At 43.1% G+C, this 17711-nt stretch overlaps 1 protein-coding gene across 1 annotated transcript in view; it reads left to right on the top strand.

Annotated features, from left to right (window-relative positions):
- The window catches only part of UBTD2 (ubiquitin domain containing 2), a 56209-nt gene extending 46868 nt beyond the window's left edge, over nt 1-9341 (top strand). Inside the window, exon 3 of the mRNA XM_051631331.1 lies at nt 6947-9341. Within this exon, the coding sequence (XP_051487291.1) occupies nt 6947-7344 (398 nt within the window). The 3' untranslated portion in view covers nt 7345-9341. The remainder of the gene's footprint in view (nt 1-6946) is intronic.
- The last annotated feature ends 8370 nt before the right edge of the window (nt 9342-17711 follow it).

Genomic DNA, 17711 nt, shown 5'->3' with positions numbered 1-17711 from the left:
CATCATTTTTCCAGAGATGGCGGTGAGGCTGACTGGTCTGTAGTTTCCTGGATCATCCTTCTTGCCCTTTTTGAAGACTGGAGTGACATTGGCTTTCCTCCAGTCCTCAGGCACCTCTCCTGTGTGCCATGATCTCTTGAAAATGCTGGAGATTGTTACAGCAAAAACATCAGCCAGCTGTCTCAACACTTGTGGGTGCATCCCATTGGGGCCCATGGATTTGTGTATATCCAGGGTCCAAAACAAAGAAAAAGGTTTCTGACAGACACAGGTAGCAATGGCATGCAGACCAGTTGACTTTCAGCTACAGCAGGTGTACAAGACATACCTCAGACTGGATGATGGTGGCATATCCCTCTTAGCCAGCAGATTACTGGAGAAGTGGCACAAACCCCTTGTCTCATTTCGCTGTTCAAATGTGTCTGTTTCTTTGACAGGTGAGTGCTCAGACGATGTACCCTCTGCAGTGCTGCTGTCCTCTGGTTCCTGTAGTAACCAGGCACTGCTGGTCCAGTGATAGTAGTTTGGGTTTTCCTCCCCTGCACCAGCCTGCAGGTGTGAGTTGCAAAACTGGTTTTAAGAATAGTATACTCATGAGATCACCCACCTGATTTGCAAACCTGCCTTGCACGAGACTGAGATGTGCTTAGTTTGAAGCAGACATTAGAGAGAAACAGACTTAGATATATGTGGGGGATCTTTGGCTCAATGCTCCAACTGAGATTTGCTTTGTAAAGCATTGTTACAGCAAAAGTAGCTAGTTAGGATCGTCCTGGCTGGAAGGGACATCAAGAGTCTGTGCTCCAGCCTTCTGCTGCAAGCATGTCTCTGCAGAGCTTTTTCAAAGAGCTGAATGTACATTATTTTATCAGCCATCTTGGAAGCTGGGTGAGCTGGGTTTTCTTTCTGAAGAACCTCTAAACGAGGAGGTGAGCATCAGCAGTGCAATAGCTGTTTCAGTGAACCAGCTACAAGCTACTTCGCCTGCCAGAGAATGAGGTGGAAGGATAACAAAGGCAGTAGCAGAGTATCTTAATTCTCTCCTTCTTTCCCTTGTTGTACTGCACTAAGCACAGTTCCAGTCTGTCTTGTGCCAGTTGCCACGAGCAGGAGTGAGCTGGTCCCTGCTCACCAGGCAGCTCCTGAAAGCCCTGGGATCTCCTGCTGGCTCTGGGAATTGTCCTCCTTTGTGAAATTGAGCCAGACCGATAATGTTCCCGTAATGGAAGAGCTGTTTTTCAATGAATTTGAAATGAGAATTATTAAATGCTTAATACTTATTATCTACACAACCCATTCTTTAAGGAGCTGGAGTAAGTTTATTATAAGGGGAGGCTGAAGATGAGAGCAGTTCTGTGTTGTGTAAGCAGTTGTGCTGTGGCTTAGGAAACAAGCTTATACCTTTATAAAGGCTTCGTACAGTAGCTTTATGGCAGTTTAAATTTGCATAACCCATGGAAGTTTAGGTAGAAGCAGGTTGGAAGGGGGGTTATATGTGTGGTTTATTATCAAGTGTTTCATCCACAGCATTAATGGTTATAGCTGCTTTATTGTTCTCTGTACAATGTGGTGCAAGGCACAAGCTCCCACGCTTTGCCCTCCAGAGAACAGGAGAGCTGCAGTGGTTAACTGCAGCATTAAGCCATTTCGGTCATTATTAAGTTCTAGAGGGTTTAAAGTGAAAGAACTTTTATTTTCTTTTCACTCCTCTTGGTTTGTGATGGTTGTAGGTGAGTGCTGGGACAAAGCACTGCATGTTTTTACTTGTTTGTCTCAATCCTGTTCACATTCTGAGCAGTCACCCTTCACCACTCTCTCTTGCTGGTGACGTCAGTACACATTTTCTTCTTGTAAGATCCTGTGTTTCCCAGCCATGATCTGGAACCAGCGACTAACAGAGATGAAAAGATAGTTTAGCTTTTCTGCCTCAGTCATTGCTCTCTAGGAATTGCTGTGCTGTAGGACCCAGAGGAACCCACTTGTAGTTTGGTGCTCATAATGAGTTTCAAGCATTAGTGACCTATATTGGATTCAACCCAATAGTTTACAGGTGAAAGCTCTACTGTTGCAAATTTATTCAGCAATCCAGGCTCAGCTTAGGTTTGGAATGGAGCTATTTAATAAGAAAAACAAATGAACCAGCTGTTCCTTGGGCAAATGTGTTGTACACAGACACTTAAGCTCCTTAAATTAGCTAGTCTGATTGCAATGCTAGATTTCGTTTTGTGTTGTTGTAATTTCTTTTCCTGCAGCAAGTCTGTCTGGGGGAAGGGAAGAAAAGAAGGAAATCTGCTCAGTTTTTGAGTTTCGGGTGTTTCTGAGCCATCCTTCTGCAAAGTGCTTGAAATCTTGAAGAAGTAGAAGGCCCATAATGAACAGAAAGCAAGAAATCTGCTGCTTTTTCTGGAGGGAGAAAAGTATTCAGCTTTAAAGAAATGCCAAAAAGCCACTAAAATGCATTAAAACTTTTTGTGGTTTTGGATGAGTGTGGTCATATATGCCTCACTGAAATAACTTGCAGAAGTTTACCTTTTTGTCATTTAGATCTCTTAAATTGCTGGTGCTATAATGGACAGAAGGACAATTATGTTCATACTCTGAACTGCTTAGGGATGGAAGCAGTATTTCAACCAGTCCTTCATAGTGTTTTCCCTTACTAATCCAGAGAAATATCTCCATCCTAATAATCTCAATTAAAAAAAGTTTTCTGGCCTGCAGGGCAATTAATTTCAAAATGTTCCCATTCCATATGCTTGATGATGATCACATCTGCTTATTTTTCTGCCTGAAACGCTCAAGCTGTCTTCTACCTGGATAAAAACCAAGAAGAAGCACAGCTTCACAGTTCCTTCCAGAATTCCCCAATCTCCAAGTCAATATTACTTTTGAAATATTCAGATAATTCCATCCACTGCTGTTCTAGCATTGAATCTTCTGACCTGATCCAAGCCTACAAAGTTAACTCCAGAACTGTCTTGCAGCATCGATACTGAAAGAGCCTTGAGCCTGCCTGACAGTATAGCTCTTTAACTGGGAATTTTTGAGAATAATGATTAAGTCAGTGAAATCTTGAAGGCACTCCTTTGTGTGTGCTGGAACACCTTAATTCTGAATGAGAGGAGGTTAAAGTAGAGGTTGGTTCTGTGGGTTGGTTAGTTGGTTGGTTCTGTCATTGACTTTCCTCAAAGACAGCTCTTCATGTTGCTACCAGGAAGTTTTGTATCCAGGTTGTTAAAGTCATGTCAATATCCAGAGGAATATTTAAATAGACAAACAATACTCAAGTATATGAAGTATGGATAAGCTTAATTTGTTCTCTTCTTAATATTGTTGTAAGGTATTTTTATGACATCTTAATCTTTCATGTGCTGTACAGAATCCTCCACCTAGTCCTACATGCCTGTCAGCCATCCTCTCTGCAGCTGCTTTCTTCCTGAAATCTGCCCCATTTACATGGTTTCTTTGTATGATCTGTCAGTGAAAAGCTGAAGTACTGACTCATCCTCTAGGCTTTGGCATCTGAACCTGGTCTGGTAGCTTGATGCAGCATCCAGCTGCAGGATATGGGGAAGGAGGAAGAAGCAGGGAAGGGGAAGTCTGTCGAGTGGGGCTGCAGGAGGGCTCTAAGCACCCTGACCACTGGCAGAGCATGGTGATGTCTGCCTCAACTGCTGACCTCATTTTGCCTTGTTTTTCCCTTCTCCAGTTTATGGGAGGCTGCATCCCTCCTATGCAATAACAGGCTGGTGAGGACCCTTGTTGCCTAGGTAACAGGGAAACCTTAAAAAAAAAGAAAAAAAATCTTCTCTCTCTGTGCTTTCTCATAAAAGCTTAACATTCTTTTAGTGCCCTTTACTTCTGACTAAGTTTTGTGGCCCAAGTTGATGTATCTTGCAGGAAGGATCAGAAACATGGGTTTCAATTATAACAGCAAAATTAGGAAAGGTTTCATAGTTTGGATGTTTGATTTCCTGTGTGCTTTGAGCTGCACAAGGGATGCTGCAGGGAATGCCTCAGTGAAGAGCTGCCATCTGGCTGGAGAGATAGGCCTTGCCATGGTGGCTTCAGGTGATTCAACCACTTTTTGCCTGACGGGCAACTTGCATTTTTCTGCATCATTTAAAATAGCTGCAAACTCACTTTGCACATTCTGCCATCGTTTCACTTTGAACTCTGACCAGTGTGACACCCCTTCACACTCTGCCTTTGAGTTTGTTGCTGTTTATGAGATCTTGAAGGTTGTAGCAGAGCCTGACCCTCTCCAGAGATCATTTATCCAAAAGCCTTGTAAAGCCAGCGGGAGTTAGCTGGCTGAAGAGGGCCAGGCTGTGTTTGCACAGCTCCACATCCCTTTGGAGGTGAGGACCAACTTTGGATCTCCTGCCTGGAGCTCAGGCCTGGCCTTTAGCAGGCACAGTGTGCCAGTAAGGAGGTGGTGCTGTTGTAGACTCTCCTGCTCACAATAACTGCCTTCTGTGCTTTAATCACTATATCCAGTTTGGAAAGCCACTGAATGGTAGGTATTAGGGCTTGAGAGTCTTAATGACATTTTTACCAGTATGAGGGGAAGAGTGGGGTTACTGGTGAGGGTTATGGGAACCTGCTGTACGTTAATAATTTGTTATAAACCAGCCTGGGATGGGACGGTGCCATTTTTATTGGCAAGAGGTTTCTTCTGCTGTGTGTCTTTGTTTTTAAAGACAGACCTCCAAGTTAGCTGCTATTTCAGAGGATTTTTTTAATATTGCTTATCTGATTATGATTAAGCAATCCGCTGTTTATAGCATATGCTTTAACCTTGATGTTAGTTCAGCTTCAAATGCTGAAGAAATTCCTTAGCAAGCTTATCCCATTGTATTTAAAATTAACTCTATGATATGCTATTCTAAAGTAGGAGCATTTTTTTTAATTTACATGGCTTTCAAAGAAAGATGCTATTTTAGCTGCTCTGGCTCAATTGAAAGGCTGTCAAAGCTTGGATTTTTCTTTTTTCTTTTTTCTTTTTTTTTTAGCAGCAAACTATATCTGCTGGTTTCTAGGAACTGTGATCCAGAATTTAATACTGTGACATTTACTAAATTGATCAGGCGTACCGAGTGAAATGAATGTTGTAAACCAAAAATGAAGTGTGGGAACTTCAGGCATTAGTCTGCAAATCACACACAAGTACCACAAAAGTTATGGATCCAGTACAGTTTTGATAAAAGCTGGTTTGCTCTGAGATCCGTAAATTGCACAAGATTTGTAATGAGTGGTTTAACTGTATTTTTCTGCATTTTCTTTTTTGGTTTTGTTTTCTCAATCAATTACAGAGCATAGGCAGGGTTGGTGCAACCTGTACAGATAACCCTCCAAAAGCAGCTGCATCAAAAACATTGAACTTTTCACTTCTCTGTGTCTTTTCATCAGATCAAACTATCCTTAAAAAGGGGGGCTTCTGTCTAAAAGGAAGATTTTCAGCACAAGATGTTGCTGCCACAGTGGGCTGAGTCACATGGTATATCCCCAAGTTAGAATTTTATATTGTAGTAATATTGCTGATCGAACAGGTAAGTTTAAGACAACTCACTGTCAGTTGGAGGTATTTTTTCATGCTAAAAAAACCACCCTTAGTTTCTAACAAGGAGCACTTGGATGTTGTTGTGGAGAACTGCCGAGTCAAAGAGTTTTTTAAATATTCTGTAGCTCAAGGACTTGGCTCCTCTTCAAACATTCCCAAGTACAAAAGGATGGGTAATCTTGAAAGTGAGTGTGCCCCCTCTAGGGGCAAAAATGTGGAAATTTGTTAGAGCAGGTAAACCCAAGACTGGGAGAAGCATTTGCGTGGAGTTTGAATATCTGTTTTCTTAACCACAGTAGGAAGGGACTTCTGGTGTGATTTGGGATGCAGCTTCATCATCATCTCGGTTTCCTGGCTCACTGCAAGAAGTGATGTGTGCTGTGTGCAGCAGGGCTCTGCTTTTGGCCTTCTCTTACTATAACTCTTAACATATGAAAACTGTGTTGCTGTTTTTCCATGGTGGCTCTTGAAATATAAAGTGTGTCTCCTACTGTGAAAAAGCCAGCTTGTATTTGTTTGTTCTGCAAGTGTTACAATTTTTGAGCTGTTCTGTGTGCTTGGAACTGTTTTGGTAAGAGAAAATGCCGTATGCAAGGTGACGCACCACTGCCTGGCCATCCTTAGTATCAACACCCAGATTATCTTCTGATGATAACCTCTCGGGAGTCTGGGGAATAAAAATCACTCCTGAAACTTCAGGGCTTTGAACACGGGAGTGCCAGATGCTGTGCAAATGTAAAGTATGTGCTGGGTGTCGTTGCTCTGGTGGTGACACCACGCGCCGGATGGAGCCACAGTGTTGCCTGACTTGGGTGGTCGTGTTTATTTGTTCTGGCAGTGATCACTAAACCATGACTCCTGGAGGAAAATGTTCCAGCAATTTTTGAATATTTGAGAAGTTACAGAAAACTTTATTTCACAGTGGTCTTTTGCCTTCGGTTGTTGCCTGTTTGCTTTTTCAGAGCTTGGGTTTAGGATCATGTAATACATCCAAACAGTATTTTCTAGGTGTATGTGTGCCCTGAAATTCAGGCTGTACTGCTGTCGAAATATTCCTCTTCTAAGTGACAGATGGGCAGAACATCATCCTCCCTTGTCTCTTCCTTCCTGCTGTTTTTGAAGTTTATCCTGGTTTATCTGGAGGGAACTGTGTGTTTGGCTTTTGGGGGCTCTTTTTTAAGTTATCCACAAGTTTCCTGATGAAAACAAGGTGAAGGAATTTTTAATGAAAACTAGAGATTTTTGTATTTATCCTTTAAAGTCTGAATTCAGACTTCATCGCTTGGGTGGTTTAACAGTAGGGTAAATGCTTCTGAGCATGACCACTTCAGTCTTAAATGTGAAATGCATTCATACTCAACTTTTTTCCCCCCTTATCTCCTGAAGGTGCTCTTACAGAGTGTTACGATGAACTGGGCAACCGGTACCAGCTTCCTGTCTACTGCCTCGCCCCACCTATCAACATGATAGAGGAGAAGGGTGACCTGGAGACTCTGGATATTCCTGATCCCCCACCCAATTCAGGGCACGAATGCCAGCTTCGTTTGCGCCTGTCCACAGGCAAAGACCTCAAACTCATGGTCCGCAGCATGGACACAGTTTACCACATGAAGAGGCGGCTGCACGCGGTGGAAGGAGTGGAGCCGGGCAGCCAGCGCTGGTTCTTCTCGGGCAGGCCACTGGCAGACAAAATGAAACTGGAGGAGCTGAAAATCCCAAAGGACTACGTGGTGCAAGTCATCGTGAGCCAGCCTTTAGCAAATCCCACCCCGGTGGAAAACTGATTTCTGCTTGTTCAGTGATTCTTCTTTCCTCCGTCTCTTGTTGTGGGGTTTGTTTTCACTGCCCTCTCTTCTTTTGGTTTGTCCTGGATTGGTTCCAAGAAGTGACCAGCAAAAATTCCATCTGTGATGGAGATCTGCAAAAACAAAACATAAAAATGTAAACTGGCCTTTGGGGGTTGCCTGATTTCATAGTAAACGCAACAACAAGCAGCACAGGGCAAGGGCAAAAGAAGGAGCAGGAAAGGGAAGGGAAAGGGATGGAGGTTCAAGGAGGGAGGGAGGAGATTGTATTTCACTTAATACAAAAATGTAATGATTCTTAAAACTGTAGGTGGTGTCTTGATCCATGGAGCCTGAGCAACAGAGAGCACTTTTATATAAAAAAATTAAAATTAATCAATTAATAAAACTTAATATCAGCACCACATACAGTTCATACAGCAATTGCAGCTGTTCTGGGTAGGTCCCGTGCTGTGTGTTCACGGGGATCCTTTCTGGTTGGACCTGACTGGTGCTTTGTCCAGGTACCACCGAGGCACAGCTGGCCCCGGGCAGTGGAGCTGGGCTGGGGATCAGTCTCTGTCCCACACAGGCAGCTCCTGGCGATGCTCAGACCAAGCAATTGTACATTCCAAGATGGCAACACAGTCCTGTGCCATTGCTGGCTCCCAGGGCGGGAATGCAGCCCGCCGGAGCCATAGGCAATAACTTAGTCGATGTATACTCTTCTTGTACTGTACTGTAAACATACTTGCTACAAGACTGACTTTGCCTGAAGTTTACTGACTGGTTGGCACGTGAGCCTGTGCCTGCCGAGTTACTGTATATCATTCATTAAAGCAAGGTTTGACCAGGCTAGCTGAGGTGAGTGACCCCCTGGTCTGTGTGCAAGCGTTAGGTGCATCACCTTTGTCGAGTGGCACCGATGTAACGGGTGCAGGTTGAACTGCAGCTGCACCCAGATGCAATGGATTGCAACTTCCCTTGCTCTGTTCCTAGAGGGCACAAAGTGTGGAAAGTGGTAAGGAGACATGACAGCACATGGTTTCAGCAGCCAGTCTTCTGGTGACTCTCTAGCCAGGACAGCTGGAGGTCTCCTCACCAACATGCACCCGCGGCCCGGAGGATGCCCGTGCCGCTCCACTGCCAGCGCTTCCCTGCAGAATGTAAGAGGAGCCAGTTTTGGCAAACGACAAATCCTTTTGAAGTCTCAAAAATCTGAATCAGAGCATATTTGGGGAGGGGAAAATCTACTAGGTTTTTCCCTCAGTTAAAGATGCTCTGTGTCCCTTTGGCTGCTCTGCACCCCTGTGTGGTAATGTCTTTGGTTGAGATCAAACGCCCTGTTCCTTTAAACATGTTTTCTAGGTTGCTTGTTTTTTCAGCCATCGTTGAAATGACTTCACTTCTTCCAGAGTTGAATGTGCTGGTCAGGTATGAATAGCACATTCTTACTGGTTTCTGTCTTCCTTCTCTGAATCAATATTCTAAAACTACAGTTGTCCCAGCACTTTCTCTTCTCCTAGTGAAACTGGTGGGTTACATTGACAATTTTAAACTTGTTACTTTTGGTCCTTCAGTAATTCCATGTAAGTTTCAGTTTCTTGGACTCGAAGGGAATTCTTGCTCCATGAGCACCAGTATAGAGTCAGAATGAGCAGAGGTCACTTGTACAATATCATGCATCTCTCCCAGCAGGTGGAAGGAGGTGCAGAATTTATATTGAAGGTTGGGAAACAGATCCACATTTTATATGCATTTCCCACTCTACCCCAAGTAAATACAGCTTTCTTTTTTTGGTCCATGTGTTGTATTAAGCCTGCAGTTTTCTGGCAGCTCCTTTAGTCTCAGTTTGGTACAGGATGACTGAAATGCATTGGCATAACCATGTAAAGGAAAATGAGTTTTCTATTCTCATAAACACCAAAGTGACTTGGGTTTCTTTTTTCTTTCCTTTTTAAAGATGAAATCAAAGCTGATAAATACGTATAACAAAAGTGTTCTATTGTGGAGTTTTTTTAAAGACAAATGCTATTTACTGTACTGGTTTTTCACAGAATCATAGGATTGTCAGAGTTGGAAGGGACCTCTAGAGATCATCTAGTCCAAGTCCCCTGCTAAAGCAGGATCCTCTACAGCACATTGTTCAGGACTGCATCCAGGTGGGTCTTGAACATCTCCAGAGAAGGAGACTCCACAACCTCCCTGGGCAGCCTGTTCCAGTGCTCTGTCACCCTCATAGTAAAAAAATTTCTTCTCATATTTAAGTGGAACTTCCTGTGTTCCAGCTTGTGCCCATTGCCTCTCGTCCTGCCACTGGGAACTACTGAATAGAGTCTGGCTCCATCATCCTTGCACCCACCCTTTAGGCACTTACAGGCATTAATAAGGTTCCCCCCTCAGCCTTCTGTTCTCCAGGCTAGAGAGCCCCAGCTCTCTCAGCCTTTCCTCATACAGAAGATGCTCCAATCCCCCAGTCATCTTTGTTGCCCTCCGCTGGAATGTCTCTAGTAATTCTTTGTCTCTCTTGAACTGGGGAGCCCAGAACTGGATGCAGTGTTCCAGATGTAGCCTCACCAGGGCAGAGTAGAGGGGCAGAATGACCTCCCTCAACCTACTGGCCACACTCTTCCTTACACACCCCAGGATTCTATTGGCCTTCTTGGCAAAAAGGCCACATTGCTGGCTCATGGATAATCTACTGTCTACCAAGACCCCCAGATCCTTCTCCTCAGAACTGCTTTCCAGCAGGTCCACCCCTAACCTATATTGGTGCATGGGGTTCTTCCTCCCAGGTGCAGGACCCTACGCTTGTCCTTATTGAACCTCATGAAGTTCTTCTCTGCCCAACTCTCCAGCCTGTCCAGGTCATGCTGGATGGCAGTACAACCCTCTGGAGTGTCAGCCACCCCTCCCAGTTTGGTATTGTCAATGAAATTGCTGAGGATACACTGTCCCTTTGTCCAGGTTGTTGATGAATATATTGAACAAGACTGGGCTGAGTATTGACTCCTGGGGGACATCACTGGTTACAGGCCTCCAACTCAACCCTGCTCTGTTATTCTCAACCCTCCGAGTTCTGTCACACAGCTCTTAATCCACCTCACTGTCTACTCATCTAGCCCACACTTCCTGAGTTTCCTAATGAGGATGTTGCAGGAGACAGTGTCAAAAGCCTCACTGAAGTCAAGGTAGATAACATCTACTGCTCACCCCTCGTCTAGGCAGACAGTTATGAACATCATAGAACATAGTTATATTGGTCAAGCATGATTTCCCTTTGGTGAATCCATGCTGACTTCTCCCAATGACATTATTTGATTTCACTTGTTTTGTGATGACATCCAGAATGACTTTTCTAACACCTTAGTGGGGATGGAGGTGAGACTAACTGTCCTGTAGTTCCCTGGGTCATCCATTTTGCCCTTTTTAAAGACTGGAGTGATATTAGCTCTCCTTCAGTCCTCAGGCACCTCTGCTGTTCTCCATGGACTCTCAGAGATGATGGAGAGTGGCCTAGCAATAACAACTGCCAGCTCTCTCCGAACTCATGGATGCATCCCATCAGGACCCGTAGATTTGTGGATATCCAGATTAGCTAAGGGACCACTAACCTGGTCCTCCTCTACTGAGGGAAAGTCTTCCTCTCTCCAGACCTTATCTCTTCCCTCCAGGGTCTGGAATTCAAGAGGGCTGGCTTTTGCAGTGAAGACTGAAGCAAAGAAGACATTCAGTAACTCTGCCTTCTCTGTGTCATCCACCACTGGAGTCCCTGCCTCATTCATCAGCAGGCCTACATTTTCCCTAGTCTTTGGAAGAAACTGTCCTTGTTGTCCTTAATACCCCTTGCCAGATTTAATTCCAGGTGGGCTTTAGCATCCCTGCATTCCCTGACTACATTCTAGATTCTTCCCAAGTGGCCAGTCCTGTTTTCCACATTCTGTAAATTTCCTTTTTCTGTTTAATTTTTTTCCAGAAGACCCTTACACGTCCAGGTCCAGGTAGATGACGTTGCTTGCTCTTCCTTTATCCACCGATGCCAGGACTCCACTGTAGAAGGCCACCAAATCAGTCAGGCAGGATTTGCCCATGTTGGCTGTCACCAGTCACCTCTTTGCTTTCCACATGCCTTAGCAGAGCCTTCAGGAGGATCTGCTCCAGGATCTTGCTGGGCACAGAGGTGAGACTGACTAGTCTATAGTTCCCTGGGTCTTCCTTTTTTCCCCGTCTTGAAAATGGGAGGTATATTTCCCCTTTTTCAGCCAGTGAGGATTTCTCCAGACTGCCAAGACTTTTCGAATATGATGGACAGGGGCTTTACAACTTCATCAGGCATTTCCTTCAGGATCCATGGATGAATTCCATCAGGTCCCTTAGACTTGTGCACCTTCATGTCCTTCAGATGGTCACAAACCTGCTCTTTTCACAGTCCATATTGCTCAACAGCTTCATGCTTCTTTTGTATCCTTATCTCGGCTCTAGACAGCTTCTTGTGATTTGCAGTTTCTAGTCTCTTTAAGGACATTTCATCTGTCTTCCTCTTTTCCAGCTCTCAGCACTCTCAAGCTGGTCCTCCAGATTTCTGACCTCTAGTAACACACCAGCCAATTTCTCCACATTTTCTCCCTGTCTTTCCATCTTCTTTTGATATAACTGCACCTCTAGTTGTCATGATGACAGAACTTCAATTCAGTCCCTATAACCTTTATGTTTCTCAATAACTGCTTGTGTTTCTTCAGTTTCTGAAGTCTCTTTCATCAGTTCTTTGTCATTTTCCTGTTCTTCTGGACTCTCCATAATTTTTTATTTCAGCTTTGATTTGAAGCCAGATCTTTTGCATTCCAGAGGGAAAAAATACTTGATACATAAACAGCTCAAAAGTCTATTGTATTTTTACTGGACAAAGGATGGTTTCACATCAGGAAGATACTACTTGTCTCATAAGGCATAACTTAGATGTCTGGATAAATAGTCTTTATGACGTCATTTCCCTTCAGTCCTTTCTGGAAGGGTGGAAATCATGGTAGATAAAGGAGGAGCAAACCAAGGTGACAGTTTGGTACCTGTGAACACTAAAACACTACTTTTTTTTTTTTGTAGGATGTACTTTGATTTATTATTTTCTTTTTCACTGTTCATTCAGGCAGTGCTCACCATGTCCTGTTTTAGAGAATACAGCACACAGGGATTGGAAGAGCTCTTTCTTTCCCTTTCCCCTCCTCTCACTTGGAAGAGGTTCAGTTTTATTATGCTGTAATAGATGACCATGCTTTATATCAGCAGCTTTTGTGGTGGTGAGCAAGGTGATGATCTGAAGGCTGTGTTGTGAGTGAGCTTTTGAGTAGAACAGAGAATTGGTTCATGAAAATACTCATTTCTCTAGCAGCCTCCCCCCTCTTCTATCCCTTAAGCACATATCTGGAACTGGAAAAAAAAACAATGGTAAAGTGTTTTTATACGTGCAAGTGAAGACTTTTCAACCTCTTCTGTATAAAACAGCAGATGTGCTAAGCACATACCCTGCTGGAAACAAATTTTGCAAGATTTTAGGCAAGAATTCTAAGTTTTAAAAAATACCTATTTTAAAATATCAATATTGAAGACATACAGGATGTTCACTAATGTATCCCATGTATGTAACTCAAGGTTGCAACATACATTGAGAGAACAGTCATTTCTGTCTCTGGAATGCCTTTCCTTTGTCCTATGAGATGGTCTTTGGTGCAAACACCAGCACAGGAATGCAGACTGGGGCTCCCATGGGACGGGTGCAGGACTCCCGGTGTGCCTGGAGGAAGGAGGGAAGGCTTGGCTAATTATAGAGCAGAGCATGCATGGCTGAGGTGAGTCTAACAAAGTACTTACCTGCTGTTGGGCTGGCAGGACCAGTGCAGAGCTGCGTGGCCAGCACCAGAGGCTGCTCCTGAGGAGGGGGGATGGGAACAGGGCCCTGGTGTGCGGATCTGGGGTTTGCAGCGCGGGCTCCGCGGGGTGGCCCAGGCTGGGCTTTGCTGAGCTGGCTGCCCAGTGCTGCACCCTGTCCTGGTTAGAGTCCATGTCATGCTGTGGGTTTTGTAATGCGAGCAGCCATGAAATGCAACGTCAAGTGCAGACAACTGAGGAGCAATGGGATGTTTTTGCTTGGTTAGACCTGTCAGCCCTCTGTGTCGTTCCCAGTTAGCTCTGGCTAAGCCAGTAAATAGCATTTTTTTTACCACTGTAGCAACAGGTCTCTTTGTGATTCAGATTTTTAAAGTCTTTATTGTTGCTTCTGCCTGACCCAGAAGCAATAACCTAGTGAAAGTCCGTGCTCCTGGACAGCTTGAAAGGCAGAGAGGCCTGGACACACATGGTCTGCTGGGGTGAGGGTGCTCCAGAAAAGCCACATAGGCTGTAGGTACCTTGCTCAGTGTGCTACAGAATGATGCTCAGGGTCCTCTTCCCCAGCCAAGTGACAGCTGCTCCTTCCAAGCATCCAGGTCCCAAAACTTAAATTGACTCCTTTGGCTCTTTTTTGCATCACAGTTTATTGGTGTTCTCTGCAAAAAACTGTGTGGAATAGCTGCACTGCAAGAACTTTTAAAAAAAGTTTTCTGAAAGCCTTTGCTTCTCTGGATCTGGGAAATATTTGGAAAACTAAATAATGAGAGTCAGCAGTGTCATAAGTTGGGTTTTTAATAGATGCCCAGTGCTAAAAGTAGTAGTGACAACAACAACAAAAAGACCCTCACCCCAGGAGCAACCATACAAAACCCCAGCTCCTCCTTGCCTTTCACATAAAGTTCTTGAAGTCACTTTGGGGAGGAGAGGAAAGGGGCGTTCATGGGAGCAACGAGGCAACACATTGCAATGTGCATAACCTTTGATAAAGCAGATGCCTGATTGACAAAATATTGCTGTAGTATGACATGCTTCTGCATATATACCCATTGTTAGTAAATATTGTAAAAACTTCTTAAAAACTATTAAAAAAAATAATCTTAGTTTGTTACATTGGTGAGATGCTTTTAGCCATGGATTTTGGAAGCATTTTAGCGGTGTAAGTGTTGACAAATTGAATGCTGTACATGTCTCATTTCTGTCTTCTTCAGAAGCATAAGTGGTAGCTGCATTTCTGACTCTTGAGCTGTATCTTACAAACTCTTTTCTGTGTCACTGTAAATATATCCAAGACCCTGCACCTTATGCAGAGAATGTTTACATTGAAAAAGAAAAAAAAAAAAAAGTTGGCTTTTTCACTGCACTGCTCAGATGCTGTTATGCTGAAATGAAAGCAGTCTCTGTTAGGAAAAGGAACTTTTTTTCCTTTGCCCTTCACCACTTCCCCTGTAATTCTGCCTCCCTCCTGAATGGTGGCTGGCAGCTCTCGGACAGCTTGTGCTCTCCTGGAGTAGGATGTAGAGGTATTTGAGGAAGGTGTTTTTGAAAACCTGCTTTGGATGGCAGGGGGATGAGCTTTGGATGCTTTGCAGCTTTCTTGGGAAAAGAAAAAAAATCTGCTTCAAACCCACTAGATGCTGGTGGTCTGCTTTGCCAGTTAACTGATCTGGGAAGCCTTTGAGTTAAACTTTCCAGCAACCATGCTTCTGTCTTCTCCCAAAGATGAATGTCCTGCTATTATATCTGCAGCTACAAACACTTCTGTTGGTTAATGACTGTATATACAAGTCTGCCTGCTTTAAGACTTTTCCTTTTCATAAAGTGTTTTTGATTGCTCTATTCTGCAAATGGCTCCTCTTCCATGTTTCATCCACTTAGATACTCCATAGCCGTGTGTGTGTTGCTCTTGTTCATAGGAGTTGGAGCTATAGCTCTCCTTCCAAGGGAGATACATGCCACTGAGCCTACAAAAGTCAAATAGTTGGAAGATGAGATGTTTTAACCAGCAGGCTTCTTACTTTGAACTTTGAGACTTTTACTAAATGTGTCCACTGGACTCTCTGTGAAGAAGTATGTTCCTGCCCTCCAGGCAGGACCACTTGTTGGGTATTTATCCAGTAGAACTCTGTATTTGTATATTTTACAGATGAAGACCATTCGATCTGAGCCATGGGGCAAATAGAGAACTTAAAATCCTGACTTCTGCCTTAAAACTTTTAGTTCATCTTGAGCTCCAAAAATTCTGCACCTGCTCATTCCCAAGTCCCTTTTTTCTTTAGGAAATTTGAATCCAGTCAAAGGCTGGAGGCAATTTAAGGAAATTTAAAACAAAATAAATTTTAGCTGATGGCTTTATTAAAATAACTAACTGGTCTTGTATTAAAAACCCTATTTGTGCCTCTCAAGTCCAGGGAATGTTTAAAAAGTGGAGGTGGCTTTTGAGCAATGATTGAAATGACTGTGTTAGCTGGCAATTTGTAAGATGCTTTCATATGCTCTGAGCAAGAGACTTTGGTTTGTGTCCTCTCTGCCTCATGGTAATGGCTTTCAAAGATGGCTGGTACCATCAAATTTGTACTTCTTGAATAAATATCTTCATTTTTATGGTAAAACTTTTTGTATGTGGTTTGTTTGTCTGTGCCATGTAACCAACATTCATAGTTTGTGGGATGTGGTGTCAGATTTGGGACTGACACAGAAAAGACACAGCTCCAGCACACAGTGGAACAAGGGCATCCAGTGACATGACCTTTTTTTTCCCCTGTAACTTTTTATAAAATCCTTTAGCATCAAATATACCAGTTGTGTAAAACATGCTTTTTAACATTTTTTCCCTCCCTGGCTCCTTCAGTCAGTGAAGAATTGTAGGAGAATTTACAGATGCTGAGAACATCAGGTAACTTACAATACATTATGTATTTTAGTGTTTTATGTACCCCTGTCTCTTGGTTGACATCAAAATTGTGTGTGCACAGCTTTTTAATCAACTGCAAAGCACAAGTAGGTTATCATTAGACTGTTAAATTATGTGATTTTTTTTTTTTTTTAACCTAGGGAAGGTCTTTTACCACTGAGAGCAAACCATCATGACCTTCTCTCAGAAATGCTGTACAAAATTTCCTGTATTGAAAACAAAAAAGTGAAACTTCCTCCCCTCCCCCCACATTTAAAAAATAAAAATAATCCTGGAAATGCCATGCCTTGAGAAATAAACTCAGTGTTGGTTTTCTTTTTAAATTGCTTCAATAGGGATTTGTAATTTTGAGTTGGAGCTCTACAACTTTTTCTTTACCTGTCTGATACCCTAGAGACGTGCTTTGGTAATAATTTTGATGTGTGACAGCGTTTTATCCTGCAAATAAGGTGTGCAATCCATGGAGAATGCAGGACCTGGAGATGTGCTCAGACATCCAGCATGAACCTCCCCTGTGCCCAGCTCCTGCTGCCTGCAGATGTGCTCCTGGCTCCTCAGTGAACAGTGCAGAATAATGGATCTGTGTAATTGTCCTGTAATTACATTAACTGACATGTTGTCTTAATTCAGGTCACCACTTTTACAGTCTTGATTAACTACCTAATGTATCAGAGGAGCAGGAATAATTTTTTTGTAGGCCACTTTGCTCTAATGTTACCACAGTTAAACATTTCAATTACTTTTTTTTTTTAATCCTAGGATAATTTTATGGTAGAATTTATTACATTAATAATGAAAAAAAGAAAAAAAAAGCATGTGATTTTCCTGGAACTTTTTAACTTTCTCCAATATACTCAAACATATAAAAGGAATATATATATATTAATATATATACATACTTCCTTTTGTGGTTGTGTGTGTATATGTGTGTATAAAATAATAGGTGCAAAAGGCTTGTTTGTAGCCATTTCTAACCCATGAAATGCTGCAGCATGGACAGAGTTCTCAGAGTTCATGTCCTCAAACACCAGGATTATAAAATTATGTGTGATCTTTCTTCATCTTCTAGTTGACCAAAGTGTGGTTGCTTGTCAAGTAGTCCAAGGGGTGTTGGCCTCATGTTGTCACAGGGGTGCATACTCACCCCACACCAAGCTGTCATGGCTGCAGCTGTAGCACATTTTAGGTGTGTGAAATGTGCTGACTGTTGACCTAAGCAGAACCCCACGAGGCTGTAGATTCTGTGTCAAAAGTGCATGAGAGCTGCAATTTTCTCCATTGCTCCTGCAAGCAGTGAAATCAGGTGCTGCTTCACACCCCACAACATACAAGCTTAGGGCAGAAGGATATGCATGGTTTATGGAGGTGTGCTTAGATAGACTGCCTTGTTTCCATGCCTAATTAACGTAGAACATAATGTTTGTGTTATGCCTATATTTGTATTTCATTGAACTGTATCTCACTCTATGACCTTGTGTGATATGCTACTGCTCACATGAGGTTTCTGCCCTGTGGAGGATGTTGCTCCTCACCCTGTACCAAACTCTTCTTTCTGCTGGCTACAGCTGAATCC

Source organism: Apus apus, chromosome 13 (genome assembly GCF_020740795.1).
Source record: "Apus apus isolate bApuApu2 chromosome 13, bApuApu2.pri.cur, whole genome shotgun sequence".
Lineage (NCBI taxonomy): Eukaryota > Metazoa > Chordata > Aves > Apodiformes > Apodidae > Apus > Apus apus.
This window is presented reverse-complemented; position numbering and strand designations above follow the sequence as displayed.